The following is a 12,659-nucleotide window of genomic DNA, read 5'->3' as shown; positions in this document are numbered from 1 at the left end:
ACTCATTATCAGAGAAATGCAAATCAAAACCACAATGAGGTACCTTTTCACACCAGTCAGAATGGCTGCTATCCAAAAGTCTACAAGCAATAAATGCTGGAGACGGTGTGGAGAAAAGGGAACCCTGTAACACTGTTGGTGGGAATGCAAACTAGTACAGCCACTATGGAGAACAGTATGGAGATTCCTTAAAAAACTGGAAATAAAACTGCCATACAACCCAACAATCCCACTGCTGGGCATACACACTGAGGAAACCAGAATTGAAAGAGATATGTGTACCCCAATATTCATTGCACCACTGTTTATAATAGCCAGCACATGGAAGCAACCTCAATGTCCATCAGCAGACGAATGGATAAGAAAGCTGTGGTACATATACACAATGGAGTATTACTCAGCCATTAAAAAGAATACATTTGAATCAGCTCTAATGAGGTGGATGAAACTGGAGATGATTATACAGAGTGAAGTAAGCCAGAAAGAAAAACACCAATATAGTATACTAACACATATATATGGAATTTAGTAAGATGGTAACGATGACCCTGTATGCGAGAGAGCAAAAGAGACACAGATGTATAGAACAGTCTTTTGGACTCCATGGGAGAGGCGAGGTTGGGATGATTTGGGAGAATGGCATTGAATCATGTATAGTATCATATGTGAAATGAATCGCCAGTGCAGGTTTGATGCATGAGACAGGGTTCTCGGGACTGGTGCAGTGGGATGACCCAGAGGGATGGGATGGGGAGGGTTCAGGATAGGGAACACATGTACACCCCTGGCGGATTCATGTCAATGTATGGCAAAACCACTACAATATTGTGAAGTAATTAGCCTCCAATTAAAATAAATAAATTTATATTAAGAGAAAAAAAAAAAAAAAAAACAGCATCCATCCCTCATGGACCACTTTGGTGTGAGTAGCTCTGAATGTCCCTCAAATTACTCAAGCATGAGTTATTTCAGGGTTTACTCAAAGTGAAATTAATCTCCAGTCTTTTAACTATTCATGTAGAAATGCTTCTAAATGATTAAATTATCCTTACATTTAGCATTTGTCTAATTCTTTTAGGAAAAGTAACATTTAATTGAGTTGTGAAAAAGAAATATAACAGAGGTATTGATTCAATATGAAAAAAACCTTTTATCCTTCCAAAACAATTTTAAAAATCAAATTTTAAAATTTGATTTGAGGACAATTTAACATTTTGGACATTGTCCTCAATGGTTTGAGGACAATTTAGCATTTTGTAGAAATTGGTAACACTCTCAAAAAATACTATTATATTTGCAAACTCTATTTTCTGAAACAGAAAGCCTCTTTCCTACTCCTTCCCTCTCTTTTTTCCTTGTATTTATTTCTGCCCTGCCTCGTTCTAAAAATCAGAGCCCTCCAGTTGTCAACATAAACACCTAGAACTGTGGCACTGATGTAGCAAAAATGTCATAAATTATATGGCTATTGATTTTCTTCTCCTGGTGTCTTCATGGACTACTCAATACCATTGCTTCTTCTAACTGCTAAAATACCATCCTCCTCCCAAAGAAAGCATTTAATGCCTTGTATTTCCAGAACCCTGAGAAAACAAATTTGTCTATAATGGAAAAATCACACTCACTGCCATTTTCTATTGGGTAAATAAAAACCTGTATACACCATGATTTGAAACTTTGGGGACCCTAAACAATATCACATTTGGAATCACTTGATTTAGAAAAAAAAAAAAAAAAAGGACAATCATGAAATGCTTGCTTGTTAAGTCCTCTAGGTCCCAGACTAGATGTCCTGATTCTAAGTTGTATTCAGGTAATCTTGACAGCCTTGGTAACTGAGATAGAAGTATTTTTTTTCTATCTTCCCAATGAGAATTCTTGATGGAAAACAGGATTCATGAGGTCTAAAGAGAATGTACAATTCTAAGAAGTATGTTTCATGTTTTGAAGAGACCTCTGCAATGATCAGAAAGTTTGAGCCAATTTAGTATAAAAAATTAGGACTCTGTGACAGAGGTTGACTTTTCACAGTCGACCTAGCATCAATCTACCCAGTGTCCCTGATTCATATGAATGCCATGGGAAACTGACAGAAAAATTCTGCAGCTGATTCAGAGGACTCTGACATGGTATCTGGTCACTGTCTTCTACCATCAAGGGCATAACAATTTAGAATCTGGATCCAAGACTTAGTGATAATCATCAATAATGTAGACATTGTCTTCTGCTTGGATAGGCTTCAGAGCTGCATTTTTCAAAGCTCCAATGCGAGAATCTTTCAATGGAATCACACTGTAGAAAGAATAACATGAGTGAGAAAAAGAGAAGATCACTTCTCAAGTATGAGCAGCATATTTGTTCATTCAAGCCTAAGTATTTGCATATTCACAGCCCCATTCAAACATCCTATGAAATGAATAGGAGCTTCCTGAATTGTCAATATGAAGTTACAGGAAATTATTTTTAATAAGGAGGTAGAAAGTCACACCTTTTGGTTTCAAAAATCTCACACTGGTCTCTTTCAAGACACTCGTGCAATAGAACACAAAAATTTATAATCTAACAAGACAAATACCACACATCAAATTGAAGTATTAAACCAGGATGCACAGTCTCAAAGATGGCCAGGAAATGGTTTGGCTGGTGTTTTTCTACCTGAGGACTGTGACCCTTTAGTGAATGGTATTTAGTGGTATGTATCCTGTATTTAAGATAAATATATATAAGTATACAAAATATCAGAGCATATCAGATGTAGCAAAATAGCATTGCTTCACCTAAGCATGTTCTAGATCACAGAGCCAAAAATCACACGCTGCCTTAACAGTCAAAATTAGAAGCCATGGATTGGATGAGTTTTATGACATGAATGCTCACACATCAAGTGTACACAAAGGTCATTTGTGGAGTTTTGTTATCAATGCTTTTTTACAGGTTGTCTGTAGGCACTATTTTTATTACCTAAGCCTGCCCAGAAATGATATGAAATGCACTGAATCTACACTCAGTTCTGATCTTTAAACAGATTAGTCATACATGTATGGAAACAGGTTAGGGGTCAGTAGCTCACAATGAGTTAACGTGATATAGCCGCTCCAAAAATAACATCATGAGGAAATACTCCTTTTTGTTTTTGTTTTGTTTGCTTTTCTATATTATACAGCATCTTCTACAATAAATATTTTCTTTTCTAATTAGGCGATTAAAACTGAAACTTTAAAAAAGTAAACATTGAAAGAACAAAAATGAACTAAAAGTATGTGATCATTTGTGGTTTTCTGTCTGTAGGGAGTACTTTTTTATTTTCCAGTCTTGGAAGCTGACATCAAAAACTCCTAAGAGTCTGGTTTAGGACTCTAAGAGACCTGCTCTGTGATGTGACCTTGGATGTCACTTAACATCTCTAAACCTGTTTTCTAATTAGTAAACTGAGAATACTACTACTGCCTGTCTCACAGGTTTATTGCTGTGACGGGCATGTCTCAATAATAAAATCCAGCATCTATGGAACACTTGCAATATGCTGAAGATTATTCAAGGCGTATTTTGTGGACTGGCTCATGTGATTAACTCAGATATAGGAAAGATTGGGTACAAACATCCAACGAAAGAGAACTAAGAATAATGGATGGCAGTTAAAGAGGGACGAATTCAGAATCAAAGAAAGACTTGGCTTAAAGCCCAAGCCGGACCAGATGAAGCAGTTTATTTTGTTGGAAGTAGGTAGTGGTTTCCTACCTTTACAGATGCTTGGGAAAATGACCCCAGGGATGCATACAAAGAAGATTTAATTTTTTATTGGGTGAAGGGGTAAATTTGCAAAAACTGTAAATTGAAATGCCTGTGAGGCCAGACAACTAATGTAAATGAACAGAGCAGGCTGGGTATGGAATAATAGGGGATGGTGGGAACCGTGGGGAGCTGGAGGCATGTCACTAGCCCTGCCTTTGTGGGTCTTCAGCCTGGAGGTGTCTTCCTCCAGATTTTTGCAGAGCTGCCTTCTGCTTCTTTGGGGCTCACTCACATAGCCTACTGCCCTGCTCCAGTACTCCCCGTGGTATTTCTCTGGAAGTTCTATAAGGCCCTGCTTATTCATTTATATGTTTTCTGTCTGTTCTGCTCATCTTTATGGAATATAATAGAGATTCAATAGACATGCAATAAACAAAGCACTGAATGAAATCAAACAACAAACTAAACAACCCATTCAAATGATCCCTGAAACAATATCTGCAATTTAGATCTCTTGCTCTAAGAGATAAGGTTTGAGGTGTTGTTTTTATAGCAGTTATGACACAATTCCAGAGAAATATAGAGATGCTTGGAGAAGGAAATGGCAACCCACTCCAGTATGCTTGCCTGGAGAATCCCAGGGAAGGAGCAGCCTGGTGGGCTGCCGTCTATGGGGTTGCACAGAGTCGGACACGACTGAAGTGACTTAGCATCAGCAGCAGCAGCAGCATAGAGATGCTAAAATCATCACTGGAAGGTTGAACAGCAATGGAGATACTCTATATACTAGATTTTTCAGGATCCAGAGTATAAAATGGAGAACTCGAAAGGAAACGAGGAGAGAGAAAGAGAAATTTTCCTTATGTTTACTAGAGGAAGAACATCAAAAGGCATTATTAACACAAACCGTTTCAAACATACCGTAGTAGCTCCGCCTTGCTACCCAGGCAAAAATATCCTAAAGTAAGGGGAAAATGAAGAGAAAATAAAACATGCAAGCCAAAGAGTTTTTGAGATTTTTTCCCAAAACAGTATGTTATTACAATTATTACTTTAATATGAGCAAAATCAGTACAGCTCTCAGAGTCTAAAAAAATTAATTTTGAAGAAAGAATATTTTTAAAAAGGAGAAAAAAATCAATCTGGACTCTAACCTGATAATTCCAGGGTACTTCTCTTGAATCTCCAGGAGCCAAGTAAGCCCCTTGGTATAGTGTATCTTGTGATTCGTAGGTTTAGTGTATTGACCTACATGCCCTAGCTTACTTTAATGCCATTATATTTCACTGAAAAAAACCCTGAATATTGTGCTTCTCCCATAGATGACAGCTTTTACACACACATACACACACAACTGGTGGAAGGAGACCAGGAGGCCAAGGATGACTGTCGTGTGAAACCCTTTGTTCCTCTCCTAGCTCTGAAATCATGTACCCTCCTAATGTCTCTTGTGCTTCTTCTGTTAAGTGGGTGTTATAAAGCCATCAACAGTTTTACTCCCAATAGGGATAAAAAATTGTTATTGAGGGAATGGGAAAAGAACAAAATGGGAGGGAACAAATCTTGTATATTACAATGGCTTTTTCTTCCAAGTCTAAACTTTACACAACCAATGCTTATTTCTCCATATTTAAATTCTCAGAATTTAAATATCATGTTTATGGAACAATAAATTTAAGATAAATTTAAAAAAAAAACAAGTTAAGAACCAAGAAAGTTATGTGAAACTGAAAACATGTGGCGCAAGAATACTCCCGTGGGCTCAAGAATATTTCTGAATATTTCAGTCCTGAGGTGACTTACTTCTCCTAATCCAGAAAACCACAAGCATGACCAACAGTGCCAGAATAGTAACCGAGATTCCGATGTAGACTCCCTTGCTGGTGCTCATCCATGTTTCTTGTGCCAACACCGCAACCTACAGAAACATCAGCAGATCAAACACAAAACAGAAAAATAAAACAATCTTGTTAGAATTATAGGCAGAAAACATTTCAGAAAATAATATACCCAGACACACTATTGTTTATTGGCCCCTGGCTGGTTCTGGATCATGAAGGGTAAGAACAAATGATGTAAAGTTAAAGCCTATGATGAAATTCTAAGACAACTCAAAATTCAAAATGTATTTGGGGGTGGTGGAAATGTTTACATCTTACTTGTGGTGGTATTTAGAGAAGGGTACAGATTTGTTAAAATTAAAACTGTATGCTTCAAATGAGTGTGCTTTATTATTATAACTTATACATATTATTAAAAAACAAGCTCCTTTCATAAATAATCCTCTTATGATACTAATAAAAAACAATTTTGGTTCCTATGTAAGTTGCCATGGTGGTGCTATTTGAATGTGTTCTGTTACTGAAACTGGCCATTAATTTAAACACTTTTTTGAGCTAGAATTCAAGATTCTATGTCTTTATAAATGGGCCTGAAAGTTAGCTGCTCAGATTCATGGCTCTGCTTAACAATTAAAATGCTGTGCAATTGGGAAAAAAATTCCTAGTGTGAGAGATCATCACTTCCTAGAGTAAACCCAAAATATACCAAGCTATCATGCTTGTCTCCTTTTCATAGCTTAATTCTAATTCTAAAGATGTCCCACCACATAGGTATTTTAACAGAAAGGAAGTGGAAAATCAGAGAAAAAGATTAATTCTCAAGTCTCCTCCTGCATAAGAGTTTAATCTCTGAAGTCCGATTCCCAGATTAACTTTTATTTAGTTGCTCTGTGACCCTAGCAAGTTATTTAGCCTCTCCAAACCTCTTTTTCTGTCAAAGGCAGATTAAATAGGGTTCTTGGGAAAGGTACTTCAGGTACCTCCTGATAAACACTCTGAGGAATACAGAGGGGGATGACCTAGCCTCTGAGCTGTCCTTGCCTAAACGGAAAACAGTCAGTGCCTTGGGAGGGAAAAGCTGTGTTATCACCTTACTTGTGGGAGGGAAAGCAGTTCGATGGAACACAGGGTTACAGGAAGCAGTCTTTGCTTGCTTTTTAAAAAATATTATGTTACATAAAAACTGTAAGTTCATTTTAGAGTGTGCAGCTCAGGATAAAGAAAGGAAAACAAAAATCAACCATAATTTCAATAGCCAGAAATAGTTACTATTACCATTTTTCATTACATACTCTACTAGAATTTTATCTTTCTAGTACTTTTCTTAACAGACACAGTTACCATATCCAATGTATACTACAATATATATACATCATTTTATTTTGTATCTATAACCTATATATAATAATTTTTTTTTTCAACTTTGGTAATGCTACATGGCATGTGGATCTTAGTTCCCTAATTAGCCATCAAACCTCTACTTACTTCATTGGGGGCATGAAGTCTTAATTATTGGACTGTCAGGGAGGTCCCAATGCTATCTGAAGAGTTAGTTTTTTCATTTAACAATTGACACTGTCTTCTCATGACAGTGAGTACACTGCAGTGACAACATTTTTAGTGGCAGTATGGGCATGCTTAATTGATAAGTTATTAATCTCTTATTATTGAATATTTAGGTTGTTTATAACATGTTTTGTTTATGAACAGCAGCAATGTATACATTTTATAGATTGTTTTATACATCTTTATGTATATGTTCATTCTCTCCTTAAGATGCAGCTCAAGAAGTTGACCTGCTGGGTAGAAATACATGCTGCTTGGTTTCAAGATACTTGGGAAACACTTGATACCTTCACGATCAAGACACAAAAAGCCCACAATTGTGCTATCAGCTATTGTGAACTTGCTCTATGTTGCTTACACTATATAGAAGAGATTAATTGCTGCTGAATATACCTGTCCTGCAGGTAACTGAGGTCAAAAACAATCTTCTCATTCAGAGCATTTGTTTCTTTTTTAAACTAGTGTAAGTCTGACTGACATGACATTTACATGGTGGCAGTTCTGCTATTTAACAAGCACAACAAATTCAGCCCATATCCATCAGATCAATCAGTACCCATATCATCAGAGTGATTAAAATCTTTCATATCACTCCTACGTGGTAGTGTTCTCATTGTCACTAAGTTATGCAACATAAGGCCATTTGACGTCACATTAACCCCACTTCGCTTGAACTTGAATTTCTCTTATAATGTCCATACTTCAGTTTCTCACCACTTGCAATCAAGATTACTCTCATACCTGAATCTGTTCATGTTTTTTGCTTCTAGGAGTTATTTGCACGTAGTGCAAGGATAGTTGTTTCACCCAAGGGAGCTGAAAGTAAAAACTCACTGATAAATTCTTCTAACTTACACACAAAGATGAGGCTTTGATGAGTATCATGAGACTATAGTCCCTTGGATTTTCCCAAGCTAATTGTGGGAAAAGTGCAAGAACAAATTACAGAATCAGAGTTTGAAGACCTTAGGGCCTTAATATGTCATCATATGGGGAAGATTATATATAGAGAGAGACTCAGCAGTGGCCTCAAAATCTCTTTATAAGAGGAAAATTGGATTGGAAAAGGATATTAGGGGGCCTATGTTTAAGGAATCACACTTTCACTGACATAGTATTTTTGGTGGGGATGGCCCCCATTCCACTACATCAATTCAAGTCATGTTATTTCTCTAACAATGATCTAAGTCTTTCTTGGTATATAATATTAAGTCACTACGCCTGAATTAATTCACTCTTTTTTTATTATTTTCTGATCAGGAGGAATTCTGTCCTGGGTTATATGTGTGTCTAAAGTAAAATATAACTTTTCAGCTATTTCTAACAAGGTAGTGCATTTATATAGACTTTTAAAATTAATTAAAGAATCCCTATTCAAGAGTCAAATTCTTTCTTCCTTTATTTTTTTAAATTAGAAAGAATCAATCTTTGGACTAATCTGACAATAATAATCTTTATTTTTTTAATTTTTTTAAATTATAATCTTTAAATGTAACTTAATTCCAGAAGAGACATATAAGTGAATCAGGCTAATAAAATAGGAAGGACTATGCTTACAGTTTGATTGTTATGCCAATGGGGATCTGGAGACTGGGTCACAGTGCCATTTCCGTCTGCTCAAAAAGAAAGAAAATTAATGAGAATTACAAAAAGATATTGAACTTTCTTAAGGTAAATTCACTCAATCGTGTCCGACTCTTTGCGACCCCATGGGCTATAGCCTACCAGGCTCCTCTGTCCATGGGATTTTCCAGGCAATAGTACCGAAATGGATTGCCATTTCCTTTTCCAGGGGATCTTCCCGACCCAGGGATCAAACCCGGGTCTCCCACATTGTAGACAGACGCTTAGCCATCTGAGCCACCAGGGAAGTACATATATTCACACTGCCTTCTGGTAATGAAGGGAAAGTTGAATAATCATATGACCTAATGCTGTAGGCATCCCAAGAATAATACTAAGTTAATAACATTTATTAATTTAAGTAGTAAGGTTGTGCTTCTTAACCATTTTGTCATGGACCCTTTGAAAATGAACTCTTTTTTTTTCTCCCTATTGGGGGAAAAAAATCCATGCACACAGAAAATTTACTGACAAATTTAGACAAGTCAGAGTGGCCCATTGTCAGAACTAGGTTAAAAATTACCACTTACAGATAAATAATCAATATTTTCATGGCAGCTCAGAAACTTCCTGTGAGTGCTCAGAGGTCATTACACATCCAAATACCAGAACCACTCTGCTCAAAATGAATATTACATTGGTTTTACATTAAAAATGTGAGTGAAATACACTAAGACACCTCAAACAGGTGGCATCCAACTCCTACATTATATGCCAGTGTGCCTAGACACTGATCTAAATGTGCTTTAGAAAATATGTTACAACACTCCCAAGGCCAGTGTACCTTATACTATCTAAACTCCCAATATAAAAGGATACTATGCCTTAAAGTTTTGAATGCTCAAATTTTAACAGTGTTTTGAAATATCTCTTTTGTCCTACAGAACATATACTGTTGGCCCTTCTAAGCAACTATAGGTCAAAATACAGGCTTCTCTCTTTACTGAGTATCTATTACACATAAGCACTTTACATCTTTATATCAATTTTCTTAATCCGAAATTTTAGATGAGGTGCTGAAATGGTTGAAGTTTCCAACTCTACTAAAGGACAACAGCCTCAGCTCATAACCACCGCACACACTATGTTCCCATCCAATGTAAATTCTGCATCTCAGAGATTCCTGTACTACTGACAGAACTATAAAACCATCATTTTCTGAGAGTAGTGAAAATGAACTAAGCATATCCCCCTAAATTTTCACAGGTTACATTACTGTATCTACAATTTAAACATTCTGACAGAATTTCTTCAAGAGACAAAGACAGTATCTACAGTCTAATCTCTGTGTATGACTTATGTTATAACATTAAATCCTTAATCTATAGAATGATTGATGTTTTTAAAAAAATAAAAAGGACTTGAGTCAGATGAAACTTGACTTCAGTGCTGGCATGTCACTTACCAATGTGACCTCGACCAATGTCCTTTACATATACATTACACATATATGCATGTAAATGTATGTATTTACATTTCCAGCTGGGGTAACCTTGAACTAAAGCTGTTGATAGCACCCGTCTCATAAAGTTATCACTTTAGATGATGCATCTAAGGTGCTTAACACCATATTAAACAAATATCAGGTATCACAATTATGTTGCTATATAACAATAGGAGCAATGGGGAAGGGACACCATGCAACGGATTTTCCAAATATCATGTCCTTCATTCCTTACAAACACGTAGTGAGGAATGAAACAACTTGCCCATGGGCATGCAGCTTGAAACTGCCATTGGCGGGCAGTGGAATTGGAAGCTGTTTGTCTTCAAAGTAGAACTAAATGTTCTCCTCAGTCTGGCAATGGCAAGAAATAAACCTGCCCTGAAAGAATTAAATGAGATAACGCACAACAATTTGCTGGCACATGCATCTGAAAAGGTAGGTGCAGGCCCTATGAAAACCAAGATTCCTTCTGGACTAACATTCTTTGCTTTGTGAGGCTTTAACCCACTGAAGTGTGACTTGGGCACTGTGAGGATTTGGCTGAAGGGCCTCAGAGATGCTGCCAAGACGGCAGCAGTCAGAGAAGTTGTGGGGACACAGCTGCTCCAATGTCTGTTCCATGCTGGCAAGTTTACTTGACCAGGTTTTAGTGACATATTTTAGAGAACAATTTCCCGTTTTCTACTTTGTTCTTCCTCTTAGCCTAAAAGTGTGGGGTGCAGTTGCTCCAACTGCTCTTACCTGTATTTTTATCTGCTTTCTCTTTGTTTCTGTGCCAAGAAACAGTTCACACCAGTGATTCCACTTTCAAAACCAAATGTCACTATTAGCTAATTTCAATTAAATTGGTCCCTCTCTGAGTCCCGCTGCATGTCCATTTTCAGTTAAGAGCTTCCTTGAATGACTGGCAAAGTAGGCCACCCTGGGTGTCTGCTACAGATTAACAACTCCTGAGCATGATGAATCATACGCACATGTCTTACAAAGTCTGACCTTGTTGGAGGCTTCACAGGCATGTGGACAAATAAGCCGGTTCTGCATCACAAAGGGGTTCACATATGGCACTCTCCAAATAACCACCATGGGTAACAGAGTTAGCTGAGAAAGATGACAATTCAATATCATCTTTCTCCATTACAGGAAAAACAAACTAATCTTACATCTCAAAAGAATATGGACTTCCAGAACTAGGGAGAACTGGGAGTCTTTTGGAGTGGAATAGCACAATCCTCGGAGATGGCGATGGCACCCCACCCCAGTACTCTTGCCTGGAAAATCCCATGGACGGAGGAGCCTGGTAGGCTGCAGTCCATGCCATCGCTAAGAGTCAGACACGACTGAGCAACTTCACTTTCACTTTTCACTTTCATGCTTTGGAGAAGGAAATGGCAACCCACTCCAGTGTTCTTGCCTGGAGAATCCCAGGGACGAGGAAGACTGGTGGGCTGCTGTCTATGGGTTGCACAGAGTCGGACACGACTGAAGCGACTTAGCAGCAGCAGCAGCAGTAACACAATCCTAGTGGGCCATGCCTTTTTGGTTCTGGTGAACATGTTCTCAACCCAACTCAAAGTGTCCACGTGAAATGAAAGATCAACATGGCAGCAGGGGAGCCTCCTGGCTCTGTGTAGTTTCTGGGGCTTAGAGGCGACCAGTTTGGTCTGGACCAGTTTGGATTTAATTGTTTTAAGGCTCTGTCCAGGGAAGTATGCCTAGAAATAAGTTTAAAGACCAGGCTGATTCATTGTATTTAGAAAAATGTGGATATGCATGTGGATGCTCCCAAATCATACAAGCTGCCTATGTCACTCAAATGTACGAATTTCTGGACATTCTAACAGTCATAGTTGCCACTCTATCACATACCTTGCAACTGTGTCCCCAGATCTTTATCTCAAATAACGCTTGTAAGAATAAGTAATATTTCCTCCATTTGCCAAAGGATAAAAACAGATTCAAAGAGGGTAATAAGACATTTGTTCAAGTTGCATAGCTGAGTGGATAGCCATTGTTGGCATTCAAGTCACGCTTGTCTTTTTTCAGAATATGTGCTCTGAACAATGTGCTAATATTTATCAAAATTTGAATGCTCCCAGGTGTTCAGGAAAGAAACTGAAGTTACCTGTTGAACAAGAGTGCCATGGTGAGCTGGTTATGTTTGTTTCATACAGGGTAGCAGGCTGGGTTTCTGCTGTCTGAGTTGGAGAAGATAAAGAAGCTATAGGAATGACAAGAACGGAAAAATAGTGTTCAATTAGTGGAGGAAAATTTACACCCCCAGCAGAAAGAACAAACAAAACTAAATCAGAAATTACTCTTTGACTCTTTCTTAGAAATGTATTAACAGATGTCCTTGAGGTATGGACATCTTACCCTGCTCTTTAGGCATTTCATTATCATGAATAAATCTGATCTAGATAATGATCTGAGAGCCTAACAACAGAATTATT

General features: G+C 37.6%; 1 protein-coding gene across 1 annotated transcript; it reads right to left on the bottom strand.

The window, feature by feature from the left end:
* Positions 1 to 5,295: 5,295 nt before the first annotated feature.
* LOC120860565 (hepatitis A virus cellular receptor 1-like) lies at positions 5,296 to 12,427 on the bottom strand (the record flags this gene model as incomplete). Its single annotated transcript, XM_040236372.1, has 3 exons — positions 5,296 to 5,650; positions 8,697 to 8,752; positions 12,332 to 12,427. Coding segments are annotated over 3 exons (287 nt in total), but the record flags the coding sequence as incomplete, so codon positions are not given.
* Positions 12,428 to 12,659: the final 232 nt, after the last annotated feature.

The sequence above is a fragment of the Oryx dammah genome, unplaced genomic scaffold (assembly GCF_014754425.2).
Source record: "Oryx dammah isolate SB20612 unplaced genomic scaffold, SCBI_Odam_1.1 HiC_scaffold_11095, whole genome shotgun sequence".
NCBI lineage: Eukaryota > Metazoa > Chordata > Mammalia > Artiodactyla > Bovidae > Oryx > Oryx dammah.
This window is presented reverse-complemented; position numbering and strand designations above follow the sequence as displayed.